The following is a 27,755-nucleotide window of genomic DNA, read 5'->3' as shown; positions in this document are numbered from 1 at the left end:
CTGAGTCAATATATAATACATACATTTTTGAATGAGGTATCTACTTACCTAAGATCATGAAGTTCTGATCCAGAGCCAGTTATTAATAAAAACTCTCCTGGAGACTGATGAGAAACTGTCAACTCAGCATATACTCGGCCTTTAGGTGTTAACATGTGACTAATATTTGTAAAACCCACCTACATAAAAGAACTTAACATTACTTTAGATAAATTAAAAAATCTTATGATGTACTTTTAACACACATGTAAATAAAAATGTGGGTACTTGTGCTAAAATGAGAAGCCTCCTATCAATTGCATGAACTATCTAAACCCAGCCCTTATTTTTGTCATTCATAAATACAACATTTTATTTGTAAATTATTACTGTGGAAGACCACAGTGCTTCTGAAATCATAACACTTAGGACATACCAAGTTATTGCTTTTGTTTTTCATTTTTCTTGGTCATGGGGCTTGAACTCTGAGACTGAGCACTGTCCCTGAGCTCTTCAGCTCAAGGGTACTGCCCTACCCCTTGAGCCACAGCACAACTTTTGGTTTTCTAGTGGCTGGCTTTGAACCACGATCCTCAGATCTCAGCCACCTGAGTAGCTAGGATTACAGCCATGAGCCACCACACCCGACTAAACCAAGTTATTTCAATACATAATAGCCATATCTAAACAAAACAGTCCAGTCCAGTAAAAAAATATATCAAAGGTAGAATCTGCAAATTCATTAACTGACAGATCAAAGAAAAAAATCAACACAGTGGGATGCTTGATAGGAAAAAGCTTCCTCATAAAAGGAAGAAGTTTTATCATTTCAAAGAAACTGAATGCCAAGGGAAATTATATATATGCTCTTTGACATACTGAAGTATCTATTTAAAATTCCTTTGAACAGGGTTTGTTTAAAAAGCAAATGATTTTTGAAACCAAGGTCAATAAACAGTTCTCAACTTGAACAATCATTTAAAACTGCCTGACATAAAAATTACGCTTTATTTAACTGAGGTCAACTTCAGGCTCCCATGAGCACAGTCAAGCAAAGTCATTAGGTACTTAAATGATTAATTTACTTACTTAACAAAAAACTAAAATTTAAAAATTAGCTTGCATACTCTTGGTCAGTTGAAGAGTTCTAGTGTTCACATAGATATCATTAAGTAAAAGAATATAATGAATTTAGGTTTGGGGGAAAAACAGGGTTGGGGGGGGGGTGGAAGGGATGGAAAAACCAATGGGCTAGAATCCCAGACCTTGTCTATTTACCTTTGGAATGACATTTGCAAAGAGATGGTCCAACAATCTAATGGAGTCTTGGCCTCTGATATTAAACTTGCCAAATGGTGTCAGGTCAATCACACCTACTTTTTGCATAACTTGTTTATACTCTAAACCCACAGGTTCAAACCAGTTTGTGCGACAAAAACTTGGCCTGAAACACAATATTTAGAGTTATGAAACAATAGTCATCTATTGTCCAAAAATGACAGAACAGGATATTTTAAAGATTTTCACTCAGCATAAAATTCTGTTAGGGCGAAAAAAACAAAACTTCAAATTCTATTCTGTAAATCATCTACACACATTGGAACTTGACCTTTTAAATTTACTCATCTATCTCATTTCTGAGTGAATTAAATATTAATTAACTCAAAACTAAAAGAAAACTTGCAAATGCTCAGATCTGAAATAAAATGTAAAGGACCTGTCCAGGGGTTTTCAATCCTGGTTGTATAGTAGAGTTGTACTGGGAGTGTTTTAGAAGTCTAATTATATCACCACTATGGGGAGAGTTATTTAGTTCAGTGCTTCTGAAACAGTAACACAAATACAAACCATTTTCACTTGCTAAAATCCAGTACTTGGTACTTAGGGCCCTTGATCTGCAGGTTTATGGCACTACCAGCAAAAGTGCAAGTGAGGACCTAGATCTCTAAGACTTTTGCAAAAGTTAATAAGAGAGCTGAGTTCAGGACAAAGGTCTCCTTGCCCATTTTCAAAGCTCCTTTCTCTTTAACCAAGTGGACTTCTAACATGACATATTAACTTCAGAGAGGTATGCCAAATCTGCAAAATGAGTTTTTAGGAGTTTAATTATTGAAATGATAGAAAGAGCATAATGTGAAGAAGAGAGCTGGCTTTTATCTGAGTCATTTAGGAAAAGCCAAACCCACATTTAGCCACAAAATAGTTCGGATCAGCATAGTGCGGTGGCTCACGCCTGTAATCATAGCTACTCAGGAGGCTGAAATCTGATGATCAAGGTTCCAAGCCAGCCGTGGCACAAAAGGACCTGAGACTCTTATCTTCAATTACCTACTAGAAAATGGGAAAGTGGGGCTGTGGCTCAAGGGGTAGGGTGATAGCCTAGAGCTGAAGAGCCTCAGGGACAGTGCCCAGGACCAGAGTTTAAGTCCCAGGACTGACAATAGTAATAATAATAATAATAATAATAATTTGGTTCCAAAATAATTTGGATCAGTTGTCTGCAGAGTCCAAATCTATTCATCAATAGTAGACCACCATAATATTTTGTGCTACTTAGATCTGGTCTTAAAATAGATTCAAAACATGAAAAGTAGCTGGGTGGGCATGGTGGCTCACGCCTGTAATCCTAGCTACTCAGGAGGCTGAGATCTGAGGATCAAGGTTCAAAGCCAGCCTGGGCACAAAAGGACCTGAGACTCTTATCTCCAGTTTACCTCTAGAAAATGGGAAGTGGGGTTTGGCTCATGGGTAGGGTGGTAGCCTTGAGCTGAAGAGCTCAGTGACAGCGCCCAGGCCCAGAGGTAGGGTGATAGCCTTGAGCTGAAGAGCTCAGGGACAGTGCTCAGGCCCAGGCCAAGTTCAAGCCCCATGACCCACAAAAAAAAAAAAAATCAGGAAAAGTAAATGAAGCCTGAAAATAAGATAACTTCCCTTCTAGATTTACTATTTGTTTTCCCTTGGTTATGGATTCTCATGAGAAAAAAATAATAACTAGTCACCAACCATTAACCCTAAATATAAGAATGAGATGCGGCACATTGCAGAAATTTGGAACTAGCTATATGCCACTAATTACTAATGTAGCTTATTCCATGTTTTAGCTTAAGCTGAAACACTCAAAAAATTATCTCATTAATTACTTTACCAATTGTGCATATAGTTTGCCTGGCTCAATACATATACACCACAAAGTTGGTACCCTGAATTATTTCATGATAAATAGACAACGTGGCACAGCAGGTCCTTCAATTTGTGGTTATATCTTCCATGATTCCATTAAGCATCCCATACCATGGCAAACATTAAGAAGCCAACTGAAGCCATGTGAGTATATTGATGGGGGTGAGGAAGGTTCTGCCAAGCTTCTGGTGAATGTCAAGTGGAAGAAGCTTCCCTAGGCATGGTTACAGAACTTTCATGGCAAATGAGTCCTAGATGTAGGCCAAAGATTTATTGTCTATACTAATGTTTCCACTGCTAGATAATAACTGGGAAAAAACTGCACTCAGTGGGTCTTAAATTGGAGTGCAATGTGGGGTAAGAGTGGGCATTAGTGAATCATTGCTGTCTTCTACTCCAACTCTGTCATTAACCCCTTAGTCAGAAAGCACAAGCAGGCTGTCATTCTTTTACCTATACTGGGTGTCATGGCCTGGCTTATAAAACCAGTGTGGTTGTTCCCAACCTGCATGGAACCCCATCGAACACTTAGCTGACAGAGTTTTGTAGAGACCGCTGACTCTCTGAGTTGGCCTCCCAGCAAACCGTTCTTCCTTTGGATAACCAACTGAGAAAGGAAACGCAGAACTTTAAATAGATTGTAATCAGAATGAGTAAGTACTTACAAGGAACTTACACATTGGAAAATACAGAGCTTAAAATCCAGAAGGAGGCTGAGCAGGGGTGGCTCACACTTATAATCCTAGTTACTCAGGAGGCTAAGATCTGAGAATTGTAATTCAAAGTCAGTTCAATCAAGGAAGTCTGTGATACTCTTATTTCTAAGTAACCACCAAAAACTGTAAGTACAAGTGTGGTTTAAATGATAGAACACTAACCCTAAGTGAAAAAGCTATGGAATAGCACTCAGGCCCTGAATTCAAGCCCCGTGTACCAGCACACACACACACACACACACACACACACACACAAATTTATGCATAAAGCAATCAAAGTGTCACTTATGGTGATCATCAAAGGCTAAGGTAATACATATATTTACGTGATGCACCCTACATATTAAATATATATAGTTACACACATATTATTTGTTGCATCTTAATGGCACATTTTGACCACTTCTACCACAGAATAAAAAACATTTCGGGTCAGAGGTACGGCCATTCAGTTTTGCAAACTCTTCAGCAGATTAGTATTTACCAATGTTGTTGAATCCATATGATTCTCTGGCTTTGGCCTCAGTGTACTGAGTTGTTGTCCATTTGCCATAGCGGTTGGGATCCAATTCTATCAGGTCAAAAGAAGGTTCGCCATGTAGGATCCAGTCACTGAGATACTTCCCTATACCACCAGCATGGATTATGCCATATCTTTCAAACATAGAGACAGATACTCTATTATTAACACATACTATTCCCAAATGATGAAAACACATTTAAATAGTTTATAGGGCCTTAAATTTTGAGCACTCTGTGCTGTTCAGAACACACTAGTAACTATCTTTTTAGGCTCAACATTTTTTACTCAAAAACAAATGAATGTGCTGGGCATCGTGGCTCACACCTGTAATCCTAGCTACTCAGGAGACTGAGATCTGATGATCAAGGTTCAAAGCCAGCCCAGGCACTAAAGACCGTGAGACTCTTATCTTCAATTAATCACTAGAAAATGAAAAGTGGGGCTGTGGCTCAAGGCGTAGGGTGGTAGTTTTGAGCTGAAGAGCTCAGGGACAGCACCCAGGCTCCAGAGTTCAAGCCCCATGACCCAAAACCAAAAGAAACAAAACAAAATGAATGTAAGGCTAAGAAACAAACTAAATGTGCCTGATTTGATAACTTCAAGAGATAACTTATTTACGGTACCCTATAATTCCTAGCTAGCAAAGGTGTTCACTTGAGGAAAATAGAGATGGGATTGGACCAATGTGTTTGATGCTGACTGTCCCTCTCAAGCTGTGATATCTTAACTAATAGGAAAGCATGGGGGAAACATGTGCTGCATCCATTTCTTCTCAGACTCAGTTTAGTTCTGACTTCATTGGCAATGCCTCTGTGTAAGGAACTTGAGAAGCCAGAATTCAAAGAGACATTCACAGGGACCTATGGGAAGGACAGGGGAAAAGAGTTAAGATGTGGATTTTATAACTAATGGGCCACTTGGTGGGAAAGATCAACTTATTTTCTGTTTCCATAGAAGGTACTTTAAAATTATGAACATGTCTGTATTTTGGCATCAGAATGGAGGAATCATGGTTTTACCTAGGCCATGTACAGTTCCACATATTCTTCTTACTTTATTACTTCAAGTCAAAGAGATGTTTCTGAGAAAATGAACAGGTCAAGGATTATTGGGAGAGAATTAAAGAGAAGAACAAGTGATCAGATGTTAAATAGTGTCAGAGGAAGAACAATGACAAACTTTAAACTGTATTACAGAGTCACACTAATGAAAATAGATTGATACTGGCACCAAAACAGGCTTGAAGACCAATAGAACAAAATAGAAGATCTAAAGCCATTTAATATTCACTAAGGGAGACAAAAACATAGTGGTAGAAAGACAACCTCTTTAAAAAATGGTTCTGGCAAAATTGGATATCCACAACCAGAAAGCTGAAACTAGAACCTCATATATCACCTTGCACCAGTATCAATTCAAAATGGAAAAAGATCTCAATATCACACCTAAAACCATGAAACTATTATAAGAAGAGTAGGGGAAACATTGGGACTTCTGGACACAGGTGGAAACTTTCTGAATAAAGATCCAGAAGCAGAGCAAATCAAAGAAAGATTTGAAAAATGGGACTGTATCAAACTAAAAAGTTTCTGCAAGACAAAGGACATAGCCAAAAAGCTGAAAAGATAGACCACACAATACAAGATTTTTTTTCCAGAGACATATCAGACAATGGCCTAATATACAGAATATATAGAGAACTTAAAAAATGGAACCCTTAGACTATTGCAGTACATTGAGCTCCATAGAAACAGCACAGAGGCAAGTGAGAGCTGGATGGGCACCAAGTGACTCTGTGCCTCCTGGAGGAAAAACTAAACATGGGCAAAGGAGATCCTAAGAAGCTGAGAGGCAAAATGTCATCATATGCATTCTTTGTGCAAACTTGCTGGGAGGTGCACAAGAAGAGGCACCCAGATGCTTCAGTCGACTTTTCAGAATTTTCTAAGAAGTGCTCAGAAAGGTGGAAGACTATGTCTGCTAAAGAGGAAGGGAAATTTGAAGACATGGCCAAGGCGGACAAGGCTCGTTATGAAAGAGAAATGAAAACCTACATCCCTCCTGAAGAGGAAACAAAAAAGCAGTTCAAGGATCCCAATGCACCCAAGAGGCCTCCGTTGGCCTTCTTCTTGTTCTGTTCTGAATATCGCCCTAAAATCAAAGGGGAACATCCTGGCCTGTCTATTGGTGATGTTGCAAAAAAAACCTGGGAGAGACGTGGAACAACACTGCTGCAGAGCACGAGCAGCCTGAGGAGAAGAAGCTGCTAAGCTGAAGGAAGAATACAAAAAGGATATTCCTGACTACCGAGCTAAAGGAAAGCCAGATGCCGCAAAAAAGGGGGTTGTGAAGCCTGAAAAGAGCAAGAAAAAGAAGGAAGAGGAGGAGGATGAGGAAGATGAAGAGGATGAGAAAGAAGAGGAAGATGAAGAGGATGATGATGAATAAGTTGGTTCTAGCGCAGTTTTATTTTCTTGTCTATAAAGCATTTAACCCCCCTGTACACAACTCACTCCTTTTAAAGAAAAAAAATTGAAATGTAAGGCTGTGTAAGATTTGTTTTTAAAACTGTATAGTGTCTTTTTTTGTATAGTTAACACACTGTTGAATGTGTCTTTAAATAGCCCTGACCTGGTGGTCTTTTCAATAGCCAATAACCTTGCCTGGTACAGTATGAGGGTTGTAAATTGGCATGGAAATTGAAAGCATGTTCTTGTTGGTAAACAGCACAAATTAGTTATATATGGGGATGGTAGTTTTTTTTCATCTTCAGTTGTCTGACACAGCTTATACAAAATAATTATTGTTCTGTTAACTGAATACCACTCTGTAATTGCAAAAAAAAGTTCCAGCTGTTTTGTTGACATTCTGAATACTTCTAAGTAAATACAATTTTTTATTAAAACAAATTGAACCATTAGAAAACCAACAACCCAATTAGTATATGGTCTGATGGACTATTGATAGTCTTCTCAGAAGTAAAAATAGCCAATAGACATATGGAGAAATGTCCACCATCTCTGCTCATAAACAAAATGAAAATCAAAATGACACTGAGATTCCACTTTACCTCAGTTAGAAAGGCCATTATCAAGAAAACAAGCAATAACATGCTAGTGAGGATGTGGCCAAAAGGAAACCCTGACATCATGTTGGTAGGAATGTCAACTAGTTCAACCACTCTGAAAAGCAGTGTGGATTTTCCTCAAAAAAGTAAACACAAGCCAGGCATGGTGGCTCATGTCTGTAATCCCAGCTACTCAGGAGGCTGAGATATGAGGATTGCAGTTCAAAGCCTGCCCAGGCACTAATGTCCGTGAGACTCTTATCTCCAATTAATCCTTAGAAAACCAGAAGTGACATTGTGGCTCAAGGGGTAAGGCAGTAGCCTTGAGCTGAAGAGCTCAGGTTCAGTGCCCAGGCCCAGACTTCAAACTATGACTGACAAAAAAACAAAAATTAAACACAGAATTACCCTATGATTCAATAATTTCACTCTAAGTATTAACCTGAAGGATTAAAACCCAAGATACTGTAAAGACATCAACGCAAACATGTTTATTGTGATACTATTCATCATAGTGAAGGTAGTCAGCTCAGATGCCCCTCAGTGAATCAAGAAAAATATATACACAATGGAATTTTACTCATCAATTCCAAAGAATGATATTTTACCATTTGTAAAGAAATGGAAAGACCTGGAAATCTTATGTTAAGTAAAGTAAGTCAGGCCCAGAGAGACAAAGGATGCACATTTTATCTTATATGTGGAAGCTAGATTTTCTTTTTTTCTTTCTTTTCTATTTTTTTAATTCAAGATTTTATTAACATTGATTTTATATCATATTTCAAATGTCATGTTCAACAAACAAGTATTCAAGAAGGGATTCTCTATATACAATCACTGGCACTTAGATTTTAGAACATAATTAAAATTAAGCTAAGGGTTTGTATGTCATAGACACATATTAATATATGTAATGAACATTATATCTATAGAGTATATAGCCCATCATAGATTTTTATGTCTATTATAGTTATGTTTCTATTTCCAAGACCATGTACATAACCTTGGGTACTCAAATATTGAGTTATCACTGTTGTACTATTTGGATCTAATATCTACATATTAAGGATACAATGTACCTTTTGTTCCTTTGGTCTTGACTTATCTCACTCAACATGATTCTCTCTAATTTCATCCACTTCCCAGTGAATGCCATTATTTTATCTTATCTGTTAGCTATGTAGAATTCCATTTTTTTGTATCCATTCACCTGTAGTAGGGCATCTGGGTTGTTTCCATCACTTGGCTATTGTGAATAATGCAGAGATGAACATAGCTGAGCAGGTGTCCTTATCATATCCTGGATTATCATGCTCAGGATAGATGTCCAGGAGTGGTATGGTGGGATCGTAGGGAAGGTCCATTTTCAGTTCTTTAAGAAACCTCCATACTGCCTTCCAGAGTGGCTGAACTAGTTTACATTCCCACCAGCAGTGCAATAGGGTTCCTCTTTCTCCACAACCTCACCAGCATTTGTTGTTGTCTGAGTTCAGAATATTGGTCATTCTAATTGGGCTAAGGTGGTATCTTAGGGTTGTTTTTATTTGCATTTCCTTTATGGCCATGGATGATGAGAATTTTCTCATGTTTTTCTGCTATTTTAACCTCTTCTTTTGTTTAGTCTCTCTTTAGTTCCCTTGCCCAGTTAGTGATTGATTTTATTCGGTTTGGGGGGAATTAGTTTCTTGCGTTCCCTATAAATGCTGGATATTAAGAATTTGTCAGATGTATTATTGGTAAATATCTTTTCTCAGTTAGTTGGATGTCTTTCTACTTTAAAAGCTATGCTTTTATCTGTACAGAAACTTTTATTTTTATGTAGTCTCATTTGTCAGGTCTCTCTCCAATCTGTTGTGACCCTGGGACTCTGTTCAGGAAGTTTTTGCCTGTGCCTATGGGTTCCAGCATTTCTCCTACTCTATCATGTAACCGTTTCAAGGTTTCAGGTCTGATATTGAGGCCTTAGATCCATTTTGAGGTAATGCTTCTGCATGGTGAAAGGCTAGGATCAATTTGTAGTTTTCTGCATGTGACTGCCGAGTTTTGCCAGTACCAATAATTGAATAAGCTGTTTGTTCCACTGTATATCTCTGACTCCTTTGTCAAATACAAGTTGATTATAGATATGTGGTTTTATTTCTGGATCTTCTATTCTGTTCCATTGATCTTCTGGTCTATTTTTGTGCCAATATCATGCTGTTTTTGTTATTATGGCTGTATAGTAGAGTTTGAAGTCTAGTATTGTAATACTACCTGCATTGCTCTTTTTGCCTAGAATTGTTTTGTATATTCTAGGCCTTTTCTTGTTCCATATGAACCTTTGGATTACACTTTCTATTTCAGTAAAGAATGTCTTTGGGATTTTGATGGCGATTGCATTGAATTTGTATATCAATTTTGGCAGTATGACCATTTTCACTATATTGGTTCTCCCTACCCATGAGCAGGGGATGTCTTTTCATTTCCTGGTATCTTCTTAAATTTCTTTCATTAGGTGTTAATAGTTTTCATTAAATAATTTCTTTACAACTCTGCAATAAATATTTTATTCTTTTGGGGGCTATTGTGAATGGGATCATTTTCTTGATTTGGCCTTCTGTTTGTGTATTGTTGGCATACAGAAAGGCTACTGACTTTTGCAGTTGATTTTTGTATCCTGCCACTTTGCTAAAGTGCTTTATTAGTTCTAGGAATTTGGGAATGGAATTTATTGGGTCATTCAGGTATAGGATCATGTCATCTGTGAAAAGCGTTATTTTAATTTCTTCTTTCCCTATGTGGATCCCTTTGATGTCCTTCTCTTGCCTTATTGCTCTGGTTAGGGGTTCTAGCACTATATTGAAGAGAAGTAGAATGAGTGGGCATCCCTGTCTAGTTCCTAATTTTAAGGTAAATGGTTCTAGTCTTTCTCCATTTAGTATAATACTGGCTGTAGGTTTGTCATATATGGCTTTAATCATTTTAAGAAATGTACCTCCTATTCCTATTTTTTCTAGTGCATTCAACATGAATGGATGTTGGATTTTGTCAAATGCTTTCTCAGCATCCAGAGAAATTATCATATGATTCTTATCCTTAGCTCTATTGATATGATGTGTTACATGAATTGATTTGTGAATGTTAAACCAGACTTTCATCTGTGGGATGAAGCCTACTTGATCATAGTGTATAATTTTAAAAATTTGTTTCTGGATTCTGTTGGCTGAGTTCCTATTGTCTTGGTGCCGTCTTGCTTCTCCTTTTTTTGTGTGTGTGTCAATCCTGGGGCTTGCACTCAGGGCCTAAGCACTGTCTTTGGACACTTTTTGCTCAAGGCTAGCACTCTGCTACTTGAGCCACAGTGCCATGTGAGCCTTTTCTATGTATATGGTTCCGGAGAACTGAACGCAAGGCTTTGTGCAAGCTAGGCAAGCATGCTACCACTAGGCCATGTTCCCGTTCTGGAAGCTATATTTCATTTGTAAACTTACAGTGAAACTCCTTAATAAGGTAAAATCAAAGTTCGGCATATTAAAATACCAGGAAGCAGGTACTTGAAAGGGGTAGGGTAAGGTGGGGTAAAGGGGTAGACAAATAAACAGGAGAAGAGAGGGAGAATGCATTTAAGAATCCAATATATAGCATACAAAATTAAGAATAAAGAAGGAGTACGTAGGAGAGGGATGGGTAAGAATATTGAAAGGGGTGATATTAAGGTATTTTGTATATTGTATTGCTTTGCTAAATGGCAACTATATAAAAGATAATAAGATACACCAGACACTACTGGCTCATGCCATCTGTAATTGGCTACTCAGGAGGCTGAGATCTGAGGCTCATAGCTTGAAGCATCCTGGGCAGAAGAGTCCCTTTCCCTGTGAGACTTTTTTTTTTGCTGCCAGTTCTGGGGCTTGAATTCAGGGCCTGAGCACTGTCCTTAGGCTTTCTTAAGGCTAGAGTCCCTATCACAGCACCAATTCCTGCTTTTCTATGTATGTGGTATCAAGCAATTGAACCCAGGTCTTCATGCATGCTAGGCAAGCACTCTACCACTAGGCCAAACTCCCAGTCCCTTCATGAGACTTTTATCTCCAATTAACCACTCAAAAACTGGAAGTGGTACTGTGGGTCAAATGGTAGAGCACTTGCCTTGAGCACAAAAAGAAGCTCAGTGACAGTGCCCAGGCCCCTCAGTTCAAACCCCACAACTGACCAAGAAAAACAAAAATACTAAAAAAACAAAAACAAAAACAAAAAACCTTACAGTATCTAGCTCCACAAGGAAAAACAGAACAAAAAACTAACACAAGAATTCCATGCCCTAAAAATTTGGGGACATACAAGGTAGAAGTATAGTTCTAAGATTGAAAATTCTAGATTTATTTACATCAGTTTTGGTATTTTAGAAAAATGAACTGCTCAATTATTACTATACTCCTTATCAAGGAGAATAGAAAGGCTTCAGCTTATATTCTCTTAGCAGTATAATGCTAGGCCAGGCACAGAGTTGGCAATCATTATGTATTAGTTGAATAACTGGCCAAATAAAATGGAAGAAAAATAGAATACTAGAAATGTGCTATAATGGCAAAGTGAATTTGACATCAGTAATCACCAAATTAATGGAATAAATATCAGTAATAAAATATCAAAAAGCTATTCAATCATAATAGGAAGCAACTCAAATTGTTATAGAGAAGTAAATCATGTTGGACAAACACAAATTATGGTGGAAATATATCATTATATTAATTCAGTTGATATTTTGGATTATTCTTGTCACAGTGTGTTAGGAAAAATAACATTGTAAAACTGGAGCAAATTGACCTATGTGATTGTAACAGTGTGAAAAGGGATTATATAATCAAAATTGCAATGAAAGTAGAATTCTATGGTCAGTGCAAATAGAAATTGATTTGAGAGCAAAATAAAAACAGTTTGGTCAAGTAGGACTCAGAATGATGTATGGCTCCTGTATCCTATAATGGCATGAAGGCCAATAATGGCATCGAGGATGACTCAAAAGTAAAAAGGAAATTTGACAGAAAAGGCTGGCACTCTGCCAGTTAACTTCTGGATTTCTGGTGGTTAATTGGAGATAAGAGTCTCAGGGACTTTTCTGTCTGGGCTGGCTTGAAATTGCAACCCTCAGATTTCAGCCTCCTGAATAGCTAAGATTACAACAGGTGTGAGCCACCAGCACCCAGTAACCAATAACACTGTGTCCTTTATTAAACTTAGAAATAAAGTGAGGTGAGAAACAGGGTCTAAAAAAATTGCAGGAAGTAGAGAGAAAGTTAGAAGAAATGATTGCCTTTCTTTTCTTTTCTTTCTTTCTTTCTTTCTTTCTTTCTTTCTTTCTTTCTTTCTTTCTTTCCTTCTTTCTTTTTTTGTGAGTCATGGAGCTTGAACTTGGCCTGGGTGCTGTCCCTGAGCTATTCTCAAGGGTACTTCCCTACCCTTGAGCCAAGCCCCACTTCCCATTTTCTAGAGGTTAATTGGAGGTAAGAGTCTCAAGTTGGGCTGGGAGTTTGGCCTACTGGAAGAATGCTTGCCTAGCATGTACAAAGACCCAGGTTTGATTCCTCAGTACCACATACATAGAAAAAAAAGGCAGAAGTGGTGCTGTGGCTCAAGTAGTAGAGCTCTAGCCTTGAGAAAGCCCCAGGACAGTGCTCAGGCCCTGAGCCCAACCCCAGGACTGGCAAAAAAAAAAAGAGTCTCAGGTCCTTTTGTGCCTGGGATGGCTTTGAACCTTGATCCTCAGATCTCGGCCTCCTGAGTAGCTAGGATTACAGGTGTGAGACACCATGCCGGCTATGATTATCTTTTTTAAGCTAGTCTTTTTTAAAATATATTTTTATGGTAATTAATAGAAGCATTACATTGTATTTGCCAGATAGAAGGTGCACTACTTCACAAACATTGCTACCCTTTCTCATTCTTAAGCTAATCTTATACAAGTGTTTAGATCATTAAGTAGTCAGTCCTTCAAAATGGAAATTTGTTGTTTCTTATATTACTCTATGATTGTAAAAGGGAGAAAACCCACCCACTTCCCTTCCCCCCACCCTCCCCACCAAACCCCTTGACAGTGATACTCACCCAAATCCTACAGCCACCCAGTAGTTCCTGACTCCCTGATGAGGCCCCACCATGGGCAGGATGTCTGGAGAATAGGTTATAGGACCATTGATGATATTAATGATGTCAGCATTCTTCAAGACTGGAACCATTTCCATGGCCATCTCCACATACTCCATAATGCGGTCTAAATCAGACTCAAAGAGTTCCTTTCCAAAGCCTTGAAAGACACGGCATGATGTCATGTCACAGTTTCACTGACAAGTGCAGCTTACATCACTTTATATCACTTAAGCCTCTGAAACAGTCCCTGTCTATAGACACCTGTTACTGAGATACTTCCCCCTCTCTCCTCCTTTGTTAAAACCTAGTCTGTTACTGAGAATTATATCATTTTTGAAGCAAAATAATCTTTTGTATTAATGAAATTTAAATTTTTATATATTGTTGCCAATATGTAACCCATCCACATTAAAAAACAATAATTTTGTCAAGAGAGATTTTTAGCCTTCACTTAACCATAAGAGCCTGGTTTATCCAGCCAGGTAAGAGCAAATATTAGTTTATAATGTCACATTGAGAAAAGTGGGCCACTGTCCACAGTCTGCCAGGCCCAGGCATGGTGGTATGCATCTGTAAAACAGATATCCAGGAGGCATAGGTAGAAGGATCACACTCTGAGATTGTCCCAGGCAAAGACTGGACACCCTACCTGAAAAACAGCTGATGTAAAAGAGAGCTTGAAGTACAGTGTGCAGTGTGACTCAGGTAGTAGAGAATCTACCTAGCAGGCTCAAGGCCCTTAGTTCAATCCCTAGTACTGGAAAACAAGAACAACAGCTCTCTGTCCATTCTGATGATTTCCTCACAAAGCTACTGGCCAGCTGCCCCGAGGCATTGGATGTCAAGGCAGTAGCATGGCAGGCTTGGCTATTCAATTGCTTTTAGTCACATGGAACTTTTACTCATGAAATCTGGCTCTTTCTTCAGCTGGTACTTATTTAAATATTTATTCAGCATTTATTTGGAAGAAAGGATGTGGCATGAAGAAGAGAGTGAGGCTTTCTCACTCTGAGGTCAGCAGCAATTCCTCTCAGGACCAGAAAGTGCACAGCCCACTGAGCAAAATCCAAACTCTATAGCCACTTTCTGTTACATGGGAAGAGAGGGATTCATTTCCCATCCTAAGTTGCTTATTAAAGAATAATTCTAGAAAGTATAATTTCTTCTATTCTTGTATTCCCCCTAATACTTACGTATCCTGCTGAACTTTCAGCTAGATTTACAGATTAGAACCAAAGGTGCTTCCTCAGGCAATCCAATTCTTAATCTGCTTTTGTGCAAATGTTTCCTGAAAAACAAAACCTAGCCCATTTCCCTTACAGAACTTGAGAAATAAATTATACTACACCTGTTCCAGGATCCAGCCCTGAACCTTTCTCATTTATGTCCCTTGGACATACTTGGTTTGTAGTATGAACCTGCTTTGCTCTTTAGAGACTGCTAGGCTTCCCTTCTTAGAGGACAGATACCCTGCCTCTGCTGCCTATGTGGTACCAACTGTGAAAGCACAATAGCAGCTTTGTTCAACTCTTGAAACTGGACCAAGCAGACAGTGAGCAGATCAAGAAAAACAAAATGGAGAAATAGATGGTGGGTATGGGCATGTAAAAATGACCTTTCAAAACAGCTCCAACAGATTTCTTCAGCTTCTCCACTGCCAGTTGCACCTCAAGCCCCGCCGCTGTACTGTCCCAAATGTCTGATGATATAGGACCATGGTCCTGTCTTAATCTACACCAGGTCCCTAGCTATGAAGACAATGAATACATGTGTCACATGTATACATGATATGATTTGCTGAACCCACCTGGAGGGACTCCGCTGGTGACCCAAGAGTCCTGAATTTTCATTTTCTCCTGACTTTCATATGGACCAAATAAAAGGCCATCTCTCTCCTGCCGCATGTAATAGGATCCTTCCAGATCTCGGATCACAGGGAGCTCTTGCTTCAAAGCTTTCACTTCAGGTATAGTTGATGTAATGACATATTGATGTTGAACAGGGATGAGAGGATGTTCAAGTCCAATAAGTTTACCTACCTCACGGGCCCAAAAGCCTTAAGGAATATACATATATATATATATATATATATATATATAGAGAGAGAGAGAGAGAGAGAGAGAGAGAGAGAGAATCATTTGAAAATGTCACCACATCTGTAAAAGTACCTCATATGACACTGATAGGAAATTTGTACTTAAAAACATCTAGAAGACTTAAGTACTATTTGTAAAGTTCAAAGAACAATATAAGAAAGCTCATTGCAATGCTAGAAATCAAATTGAGAACTTTATATATCCTGTGCAAACCCAATCACTTGAACCATAGCCCCCAGAACATTTTAGTTATTTTTCAGACAGTATCTTAGATATTTTGCTCATGGCCAGTCTAGGATCTTAATCCTTCTACCTTGCCTTTTTAAAGTAACTGGAATTAATTTCATACAATGTCCAACTTATTGTTGAGATGAGGCCTTGCTAATTACTTTGCCCAGGTGGGCCTCAAATTGCCATCTTCCTTATTGCCTGCCTTCTAAGTAGCTGAGATTACAACTATGTGCCACCCATTTCTGGACCCATTGTCCAGAGTTCTGAAGATGTCTGTAACATAAAGAAACTTCATTCCAGGCCGGGAGTTTGGTCTAGTGGTTAAAGTGCTTGCCTAGCATGCATGAAGACCCGGGTTCAATTCCTCGGTACCACATACATAGAAAAAAGCCAGAAGTGGTGCTGAGGCTCAAGTGGTAGAGCTCTAGCCTTGAGAAAATCCAAGGACAGTGCTCAGGCCCTGAGCTCAAGCCCAGGACTGGCAAAAAAAAAAAAAAAAAAGAAACTTCATTCCTAAAAAGCAGTTTTTCCTGGCCAGGCAATGGTGGCTCATGCCTGTAAGGCTAGCTACTCAGGAAGCTGAGAATTGAGGATTGAAGTCAGGAAGTATGTGAGACTCATATCCAATTAATCAGAAGGAAAAGAGGGGGTAAAAAGGCCTAAAGTGAAGGGGTGACTCAAACGGTAGAGCATTATCCTTGAGGAAAAATTAAAGTACAGAGACAGTGCCCAAGCCCTGAATTCAATCCCCAAGACCTACAACCCCCCAAACAAAACAAAAACAACAACAACAAAAACCAAAAATAAAAACAAAACCAGGCATTTTCCCTGTAAGTAAGGAAGATGAGCAGAGAAGAAATCAGGTGCCAGAGGAACACACCAGTAATCCTAGCAACTCAGGAGACAGAGACATGAGAACTGTGGATCACAGAAGAGGCTCGCATCTCTGTGAGATCTTCTATCTCAAATAAACCACAAAAAAAACAGAGAAAAAGGTGTAGCTCAAGTGTTAGAGCCTTAATCTTGAGTGAAAAGCTAATTAACAGTATCCAGGTCCTGATTTCAAGCTCCAGTACAAGTACATAAACAGAAGGAATGGAAAATTATTTGAAAGAAGAAAAAAAAGAGGCTGGGAGCAGAGCCTAGTGGTAGAGTGCTTGCCTTGCATGCAGGAAGCCCTGGGTTCAATTCTTCAGTACCACATACACAGAAAAAGCCAGAAGTAGTGCTTTGGTTCAAGTGGCAGAGGGCTAGCCTTGAACAAAAAGTGTCCAAGGATAGTGCCCAGATCCTGAATTCAAGCCACAGAACTGGCAAAAAAAAAAAAAAAAACACTAAAAAAAAAATAAAAGCAACACACAAAGACAAAAACACTAGAGGAACCACAAGGGGAGAGAGCACTCCCAGTAAGTGGGCAGTTTCCAAAACAATATCTTTCTCATTTTATATCATTTCCCCAAAACTGAACTGGGTGGGAAACTTGTGGCTAGAAGACCCTTGATTATTTCTCACACTGGCACTTCAGTACTCAGATATGGGTATTGGTTCAGAAAAGCAACCAAGTTAGACATACTGTAATCACCATATTTCAGTGATTCTATGCTGTACAAAGACTTTAAGGACTCCAAGACACCTTCCCTGGTCTGAAGAAATTTTAGAATCTAAAATGATAAAAAAGCAAGGTTAGGGGATTGATTAATTCTGCATAATTGTCTATGTGCCATCTTCTCATCTTTTTGTCAGTATTAGGGTTTAGACTCAGGCAGGACCTTGAGCCTGTCTGGTTAACTCTCTCTTTCTGCCACTTGAGCCATACCTCAGCCCAACTACTTGCTGGTTATTTTAGAGGATGGGGTCTAAAAGATTTTCCTTTCCTGACTGGCCCTGAGATCCTCTAGATCTTAGTCTCCACAGGCACCACACAGCTCTTCCTCCTCCTCTTTTTCCTTTTCTTCTTTCTCTTCCTCATCTTCCTTTTGATATAAAATCAAGAGCCCTCTATCATGAAGTTGAGGCTAACCAAAACTTAAATGAGTCAGTCTGGGAATTTAGGTTATATTCTTTTATGAGTCTAAGTTTGTTTCTATGTGAACATCTAAACCATACCCTGCATTCTGCTGCTTTGTTATTGGCCTACAGTTAACTTGGTCAAGCTCTTATAACAATCTCAGAAATGCCTACCCATTTGTAAACAAGAAATCCAATCTACAATCATCAGAGCCATATGTCTCTTTTCAACATGAAAGAATTTATTTTTTGATGTAGAAAGATATGCATTGCTTAGGTTAGGACTTTGTAGGAAAATATAGTAAAACCACATACTCTAGTTATATTCACTAGAGCAGTTTAAATATAAGTAGTCAAAAATATTTACTTTAGCAATTCCAACTACTACAGGATCTTCAATATACTTGTTTCAATTAAGAACATAAATTGAGAAAAACAAATTTCTATCCTGTTCAAACATATTTACCAATTTCTGAGTCTAATTGGTTATTAATGTACTTCATCACTGAAATAAAACGGAAATGTTTGCATAAGTCTCAAATGTGTATATTACGACAAACTCCACAGCAAGCTCAATATCTCTTTACTCTTTACTGTGTGACTTAAGTCATTCTCTCCTCCAAAAGATAGTCAAATTAGCCTAAAGCTAGCTAAGATTATACTTTCCCATTAAATTCAAAGCAAAGAGACAAGTACGGGAAAATGCCCATGAGCACCTGAAAAGCAACTGAAGAGCCAATAAAAATGACCTAGTAAATTAATTAGGAAGCCTACAGAATGGGAGAAGATCTTCACCAACCATACAATGGACAAAGGCCTCATATCTAAAATACATCAACAACTCAAAAAATTGAATCACTCCAAAACTAATCTCCAAAGAAACAACCATCCCATTAAAAGATGGGCCAAAGACTTAAAGAGAGTCTTCTCTGAAGAAGAAATAAAAATGGCCTATAGACACATGAAGAAATGTTCAACATCTCTGGTCATAAAAGAAATGCAAATTAAAACAACTCTAAGATTCCACCTCACTCCAGTTAGAATGGCCAGGATCAGGAAAACTAATAACAACAGATGCTGGAAGGGATGCGGCCAAGAGGGATCACTACTACACTGTTGGTGGGAGTGCAAACTCGTTCAACCACTATGGAAAGCAGTATGGCAGTGCCTCAAAAGAATAAACATAGAAAAAAAAAAAAGAATAAACATAGAGAGGACCGGGAGTTTGGCCTAGTGGTAGAGTGCTTGCCTAGCATGCACGAGGACCCAGGTTCGATTCCTCCATACCACATATATAGAAAAATGCCAGAAATGGTGCTGAGGCTCAAGTGGTAGAGTTCTATCCTTGAGGAAGTCCAAGGACAGTGTTCAGGCCCTGAGCTCAAGCCCAGGACTGGCAAAAATAAAATAAAATAAAACAAAATGACTACCTAAATAAAAAAAAAAAAAGAATAAACATAGAGCTCCTCTATGCAATTCCACTATTTGGCATTTACCCAATTGTCCAGAAACAAGGACATACTAAATCCACTAGCACAACGATGTTCATTGCAGCACTATTTACTGTAGCAAAGATATGGAACCAACCCAGATGTCCTCAGTTGATGAGTGGATCAACAAGATGTGGTATTTGTACACAATGGAATTCTATGCTGCTGTCAGAAAGAATGACATCGTCCCATTTGTTAGGAAATGGAAAGACTTAGAAAAAATCATATTAAGTGAAGTAAGCCAGACTCAAAGGAACATAGGCTCAATGGTTTCCCTCATTTGTCATAATCAGTAGAAACATTGGGCTCTCATAGCAGAGATTTGCAATAAAGCAAAACCTAGATACATAAGGCCACACAGTGTGAAGCTAAATGAAAGGACCTCTAGGATATAGAAACAAAAGCCATATAATGAGTGATTGTTGTCCTTAATGTACTATGTTATCTCTCATCTCTTTTGCTGTCCCCTGGTTATCTCATATTGTTACAGTATCTCTCTTTGTTATCTGATATATTGGATGTATTTGTATTTGGTTATTTGAAATTGGATAGGGAAGGGGGGAAAACAAGATGAGGAGTGGGGATGGGGGGGGGGAAACGAGGACCAACATATGAGAAAGGGTACCAATGTATGTGAATTAATGCACCTTCTATCTGGCGAATATAATGTAACCCTTCTATTAATTACAATAAAAATATATGAAAAAATGACCACTGGAAATGACTTCCATTTTAAATAAGACTGATTGGTAGAAATGAGCTTAAAATAAAGTCAAGGTTTTTTTATGTGTTTGTTTTTTGTTTTTGTTTTTTGTTTTGTGTGGGGGAGAGGGTGGGTCATGGGGCTTGAACTCTGGGCTTGGGCGCTGTCTCTGAGCTCTTCAGCTCAAGGCTACCACCCTACCCCTGAGCCACAGCCCCACTTCCCATTTTCTAGTTATTAATTGGAGATAGGAGTCTCCCGTACTTTAGATTCTTTAGTGCCCAGCACTGGTTTTGAACTGTGATCCTCAGATCTCAGCCTCCTGAGTAGCTAGGATTACAGGCGTGAGTCACTGAATCCAGCAAGAGTCAAGTTTTATGAACAAGTTCAGATGTTTTGTCTGACAACAATGATGTTTTCATCAAATCCAGCAATTCTTTTTGATGTAGCATAACAGACACATTTCTGGTTTACCATATTAATGAAATAAAATTCCTAGGTGAAATTTGCAGGGTTATCTCAGGTTTAAGAGGAAAATTGGAAATGGGGTCAAAAGAGGCTACCATCACACAGAACAAAAGTTTACATCAAAACAGCACCTTCCAGGGTCCATGTGCTGTACCTGAGAGAGGGAAAAAATGAAGTTAATTTTGAAAGGTGGCTGCTAAAACCAAATTCAAGTATTGCACAGCAAGAGTTATGAGCATTAAAAACTTCCTTAGGTTTGTTTGACCAAGAATATATTCACAACAGCTGGGTGCCCTGGCTCATACCTGCAATCCTAGTTACTCAGGAGGCTGAGGTCTGAGGACTGCAGTTCAAAGCCAGCCCGAGCACTAAGTCCAGGAGAATCTTATCTCCAATTAACCACTAGAAAACTGGAAGTAGTGCTGTGGCTCAAGGTGTAGGACAGTAGCTTTGAGCTGAAGAGCTCAGGGATAGCACGCAGACCCAGAGTTCAAGTCCTACGACTGACAAAAAAAAAAAAGAATATATTCACTACAATCTCCTATAGAAATGACTTTGTAATAGTGTTTCTCAGAGGATGTTTTGCAAATCAAGCAGTAGAATTTAATATACAGTTTCTCAGATGGAGTGGTATCTCAAAGACAGCATGGACTCACACAAAGGGCAAAGTAATGGAGTTAAACCTGAAAGCCAAAGGCAAGGCTCAAGTAAGTGATAGAGTGCCTGCCTAGCAAGCTTGAGGCCCCAGAGTTCATCCCCAGTTTACCATAAACACTGTGGTGTTTCAGAAGGAAATGGTGCTTACCTGCAGCATTCACAATTCGATTTGCTCTTATAGATCCCTGTGGTGTTCCCACATCCCATGTTCCATCTGGCCTGGGTTTCAGGGAAGTCACTGGTGCAGGATACTTTAACATGGCACCATATTTCCTAGCTCCAGCAGCCAGGGCCATGGTTAGAGAATAAGGATCAATGTGACCATCTCCAGGAGTATACAGTCCAGCTAAAATCTGAATTATGAAAGAATAAGTGTTTAAATACATATATACTTATGACTCTGTCTAAATATGTTCTGTAGCAAATATCTGACAAGACTGGGCTTTAAGAGTACATGTGGAGGCTGGTGGGACATGCTTATGTCTTAGCTACTTTGGACAGAGGCAGGGGTGGGAGGATAGTGGCACAAGGTTAACTCCAATGAAGTTGATGTGAGACTATCTGAAAAATAAAGTAAAAGCTAAAAGACAGGAGGCATGGCTCCAGTGGTACTTTCCTTGCAAATATGAATTCATGAGTTCAAACTCCAGAACCAGGGTAGAAAGTACATATCAGTGAGTCAATAAGCCAGCCACAAGTGACTGACTTATGCCTGCCTATCCTACCTATTCAGGAACTGAGATCTGAAGATGGCAGTTCAAAGCCAGCCCAGGAAGGAAATTCCATGAAATCCTCAAGTGATAAAGTACCCAGGCCTGAGTGAAAAAGCTGAGATAGAACCCAGGCCCTGAGTTAAAGCCTAGCACCAGCACACACACACACACACACACACAAAGAAAAAATATGGAAAAGAGGCTTGCAATTGTCTCTAACATCCTTTCTTCTTTTCTCTCATAGCAGTACTACTCAAATGTTCTGTTCATTTGGACACATGGCCACTAAGAACAAGTGAATACAGTTTCCGGCCTTCCTGGAAGCTATTAGTTCTAGCTTGTAGCTAAAAACACTACTAAGCTCTGGCCAACTGAAAGGCAAATGAAAGTGTCATATAGCAGCTTCTACAAATAGTCTTAAAAAGACATCTAGCACAATTTCTTTTTTTGCCCTATCTCCAATGTCACATTAGTATGAGGGAAACATATCTTCATCTGGAATGCAGACATAATGTCTGGAACTCTAGCTCCATCTTGGGATTATAATACAAGTGTCACACTCCGAAAATGACAGAACAAGGATCTAGATGGTGGGTGGTTTCCTGAAGTCTTCATGAAAAAGAATCACCATTCAAGGCCTGAAATGCTTCAGTGAGAGAGAAACTTGTATCTTGTTAGATCATTACTAAATTGGTTTCTGACAGTTAAAGTCCTATCTAATCCTGACAAAATCCACTATAATTTATATTTAATTGTTCAGTACTACTAATAAATTCACGTGTGTATCTGTCTTGAAAATTTATATTTTCCAATTAGTTACTTGTTGGAAACAAAGAGTAAAAAACTAAGATGAAATGAACTGATAGACTTGAAAATATTATAATTAGGTCTCATCTAGTCAACAAAATTCTTCTCAGCATCAAATAGAACAAGGAGCTTTCATGAAATATTTTGTGAACTAATTTCTCTGCATCTACTGAAATGACTGTATGATATTTGTCCTCAATTCAATTACTATGATGTTATTAGGCTTGATTTCCATATGGTAAAATAATCCTGCCTTTCTGGGATACCTGCTACTGGGTCAGATTGAAGAACATTTTGGTATGTGGCTAATTCATTTAGCTAGTGTGTGCTGGAGGATTTTTGCATATCTTATTCCTAAGAGGCACACCATTCTTGTGATGTCTTTGTTTTTCATGTCAGAGTCATGTGGTTTCATAGAACACATTTCTTTTCTAATTTTGGAAGGTTTTGTGAAGGATTAGTGTTAATTCTTCAAATGTGAAACCATCTGGATCCAAACTTTTCTTTGTGGGAAGTATTTGTCTGGCTTTAATGTATATTAATTCAACAACAAAATAAGAGGCTTTAGGATGACATGTTTACACATGCATAGAATTTACTTTGATCATCATATTCACCCTGTAGGAAGTTTTTGTTTTAGGGTTTGTTTTTTTTTTGCCAGTCTGGGGCTTAAACTCAGGATCTGGGCTCTGTCCCTGAGCTTATTTGTGCTCAAGGCAAGTGTTCTACCACTTGAAAGCCACTTCCAGCTTTTTCTGAGTAGTTTATTAAGAGTCTCATGGATTTTCTTGCTTGGGCTGGCTTCAAACTGCGATCCACAGACCCTGATCTCCTGAGTAACTAGGATTACAAGCACGGGCCACCAGTGCCTAGCTCCGTAGGAAATTTTTGACTACTAATGCAGCCCTTTTACTTTCTCATTCAAGTTCAAGGAACTTTTGGTTTTAGTAAAATTGCCATTCCAAGTGTCACACTGGTGTTTTGCAATGGCTATGACCTGACTGGAATGATTGTATATCTGTTTGCTATAGTACCCTGCCCAGATCCTGAGAACACCTTACACTCTGTATTTCCATTGTCTGACACCTTGAAAATATCTAGCCACACATGCCAGGACCAACAACAAAAGAGATACACACATATCCTTACCAATAGCAGACATGGAGTTTCAATGCAGAAAATACACCTTGCAACCAATCTGCTATCACTTTGTTGCCATGCAAAACTATAAAGGGAATGCCTAAACCCTGTAAAGATTCAGAGGGCAAACATGCCAGTAACTATAGTAATGACACAAACGGGGGAGATGGGGCTCTTGCAGTCACCACTAGCAAGGAAACAGCATCTGCTTTGCCTAACAGCCCACCTGGGGTACCCAGGACATCCACACAATACAGTGTAGTCAGGGGGATGAGTTCAAATTCTTGTTCCAGGCCTTTCTAGACAAGCAACTTGGATTCTCAATGTAAATTATCTGTCTATGCTTCAGTTTCCTGTGTTTAATAGTAACAACTACCTTATAATACTATTGTGCCACTTAAATGGAATTTCACATATGAAGGGCTTAACTTGGTCCTTGGTATATAAATGTGTTCTGTCATTTTGGTCAGTGTTATTGATATTCAGAAAAGATGACTAACTAGTAGGGAAAAATCACCTACATACCATGTAGTGGATGGTTATCAATATAGATCTATCCCTAGCACAAAGTCTGTAAGGCAAGACGTTATGCTATGAGTAGATGATAAAGAACAATATGACATAGGATGTCTTAAGTTGATTTCTTTAAAACTATAACCACATTCCTAGAATGATCATGTCAGGTTATGTTTTTCCCTCAAGTTTTCAAATAGGTTGATGTATGGAACATATAATAATAGAAAGTTATGCTTAGCTCGGTGCTGTGGCTCATACTTGCCATCCTAACTACTCAGCAGTCTGGGAATCATGGTCCATGCCAGCCTGAGCAGAAAAGTGTGTAAGACTTTTATCTCCAATCCACCATCACCAAAACAAAAAACACAGAAGTGATGCTGCTGCTCAAGTGGTTAAATGTAAGCGTTTAGCAAAAAAGCTAAAGCACAGCACCCAGACCCCAAGTTCAAGTCTCAGGACTGGCACACACACAATACAATAATCATTTTTAGCAGAAAATTAAGGTATTAAATCACTTTCCCATCTTTTAATTTAGCAAATTTAATAGCTCATCTTGTGATTTACCCAAAACAACCCCATCTATTTTTCCCCCTCAAAATGTGGGTATAAAGTATTTCTACTTTTTCTTTTTCCTGCCAGTCCTGGGGCTTGAATTCAGGGCCTGAGCATTGTCTTAAGGCTTTCCTCAAGGCTAGAGCTCTACTACTTGAACCCACAGCACCACCTCCAGCTTTTTCTATGCATGTGGTACTGAGGAATCGAATCCAGGTGTTCATGCACGTTAGCCAGGCACTCTACCACTAGGCCAAACTCCCAGCCCAAGTATTTCTACTTTTAATTCACTTCTTAAAATATCTTTGTTCTAACTTTAATTCATGCTAGAAAATGTTGAAAATGGGGCCCAGAGTTTGGTCTAGTGGTAGAATGCTTGCCTAGCATGCATGAAGACCCAGGTTCGATTCCTAGGTACCACATACATAGAAAAAAGCCCTGAGCCCAAGCCCGGGACTGGCCAAAAAAATATTGAAAATGATGTGGGTGCTGTGGCTCACGTGTGTAATCCTAACTACTTGGGAGGCTGAGATCTGAGGATTATGGTTCAAAGACAGCCTGGGCACTCTTATCTCAAATTAATCACTAGAAAATAGGGAGTGAGGCTGTGGCTCAAGGGTGGGGCGGTAGCCTTGAGTTGAAGGGCTCAGGGACAATGCCCAGGCTCAGGGATAAGGCAGTAGCCTTGACCTGAAGAGCTCAGGTACAGCACCCAGGCCCAGAGTTCAAGCCCCATCACATACACACACACACACACACACACACACACACACACACACACACACACACACACGTTGAAAATGACTTTCAGATAAATACCTTATTCATGTTGAGCAAAGGGAACAACTTCTGGATTTGTTCAGGCTCAATGATGTACTGCTCGGTTTCATGCCAGCCAGTCCGTGTCATCTGATATTTAAATTCATCTACCCTTAAAGGAGTTGTAGCGATTCTGATACTGCCTGGCTGATGGAATCCCACCGCCTATGACAATAATTCCAATGAAATCTCATAAGTAAGTTATTATTTTGTACTCTCCAATGCAGTATACAAGGAAAGTAATTTACTATGTTCTGAAAGGGTAAGTGCATGAAATATCTGTGTCTTACAAAAAAGACACCCATCCAACAACTGTTTACTAAATGCTCCTCTGAGCCAAACAATACTCTAAGCCCCAGAGATACTGAACAAGAAAGGCAAAGACCTTGCCTACATGGAGGTATCAGTGTATGAGTAAAGACAATACAGCTCAATACACCATTATAATAACCTGGAAAAGTAAGTGGTAATGTGTACATTGAAAGATCTTATGAAAAGAAAATGACAAGCCAGGCACCAAAGCTTATACCTGTAACCCTAACTACTTATGAGGCTGAAATCTGCAATAATTCAAAGCCATCTCAGACAGAAAAGTCTGTGAGACTCCATCTCAAAATATCCAGCAAAAAGCTAGACTGGAGGTGAGGCTCAAGTGGTAGAATACCAGCAAGCAAGCTGAGCAAGTACAAGGTCCAAAATTCAAATCTTGATATTGGCAGAGAGAGAGGGGGGGACTGAAAGAGAGATTATGAAGAATCAAAATTTTGCAGTTGTGATTATGAATTGAATTAAACATGCATTTGCCATTTCTTAAAGTTCTTCCATTTGCCAAGGACCTGGCTAAAAGGTAAAAACACACAGCCCTGGTCTCAAGCTCTGCCAGGAAGACCAACCAGTCAAGAAACAATCACAATAGTTCTCTGGGTCAGATCAGAGAAATGTTTGCACAAACACTGTGAAAACCCAGAGATGTGCTTCCCAGCTTGGGGAAGAGGAAGGGATTGTCATTTCACACTAAGGAAGCAAAGGAAAACAACAACAAAAACTGGACAGCAACGAAATTGAAGAAACAGTGGATTGAGAGAGCTAGGCACATCCAAGTAGTAAGCATATGAACAGAGACATGTGGCAAGAGAAAATATGGGAAAGGCAGGCAGAGGTTGGCCAATGGACATCTCACACCTCAGGCCATGGACCTTCATCCTACCAAATGTGGAAAGCGAAATTTTTATCAACAAGAACAGCAAGAAAATTTAAGTAGTCTTCAGCTTGAGCCTATGGCCACTTTGCCTGTCACTTCATTTTACAAGTATAAGTCAATATGAGAAAGGATGAAAATAGAAGTGGAAGTTTTGCGTGGAGTACTTTTTCAAAGCTGAATTTCAATCTGGCACTCTATTGTCAGATCCTATGAAATCCAATTACTTATAGGCTCTAAGTTGTTGGCTTACAGATAAAATAACTGACTAAAGACATTTTTAAAGCTGCTTTTTATTCATTCTTCATCGAAAATACCAAAAACTAATTAATAACATGGGTAGTACACTTGAAATTAGGTTGATTTTAAAGCAGATTTTAAAGCAAAAAGCTTTCACTCTAGTACCCTCCCACAATTAATAGTACACATAGCATCAGTCCCAGGACACTCAGGACAACATGTCAAAACCATCAGACAGCTTAGCTATTTCAGACAATTCTAAGATAAATTCGCTTACCTGTCCAGTTTCTTCCTCCAATTTCTCATAAAGTTTGATGCTATAATAATGTATTTTCTTCAAGTTTATTCCAGGATGAAAGTAGGTGGTTAAACCTGCCTTAAAGATAGAGAAAAAAGAAAACATGTACATATAAAAAATAATATTCTTAACATGTTGATCATTTATCTTCTAAGCAACAATTTAAGGTTGCTAAGAAACAGAGAAGCACTAGCCAATCCTTGGGGAGAGGCCATTTCAGTAACAGCTT

At 38.9% G+C, this 27,755-nt stretch overlaps 1 protein-coding gene and 1 pseudogene across 1 annotated transcript in view; one reads left to right on the top strand and one right to left on the bottom strand.

Moving 5' to 3' along the window:
* Dmgdh (dimethylglycine dehydrogenase) overlaps positions 1–27,755 on the bottom strand; it is a 64,371-nt gene that overhangs the window by 27,088 nt on the left and 9,528 nt on the right. Inside the window, exons 3-11 of the mRNA XM_090331734.1 lie at positions 27,506–27,604; positions 25,791–25,955; positions 21,392–21,596; positions 15,399–15,647; positions 13,550–13,748; positions 4,360–4,529; positions 3,613–3,766; positions 1,258–1,423; positions 49–179 (exon numbers count right to left, since the gene is read on the bottom strand). Of these exons, the coding sequence (XP_090187860.1) occupies positions 49–179; positions 1,258–1,423; positions 3,613–3,766; positions 4,360–4,529; positions 13,550–13,748; positions 15,399–15,647; positions 21,392–21,596; positions 25,791–25,955; positions 27,506–27,604 (1,538 nt within the window). The remainder of the gene's footprint in view (positions 1–48; positions 180–1,257; positions 1,424–3,612; positions 3,767–4,359; positions 4,530–13,549; positions 13,749–15,398; positions 15,648–21,391; positions 21,597–25,790; positions 25,956–27,505; positions 27,605–27,755) is intronic.
* On the top strand, positions 6,204–6,932 carry LOC150064305 (high mobility group protein B1 pseudogene; annotated as a pseudogene).

Source organism: Megascapheus bottae, chromosome 4, assembly GCF_031878675.1.
Source record: "Megascapheus bottae isolate mThoBot1 chromosome 4, mThoBot2.hap1, whole genome shotgun sequence".
Classification (NCBI taxonomy): Eukaryota; Metazoa; Chordata; class Mammalia; order Rodentia; family Geomyidae; genus Megascapheus; species Megascapheus bottae.
This window is presented reverse-complemented; position numbering and strand designations above follow the sequence as displayed.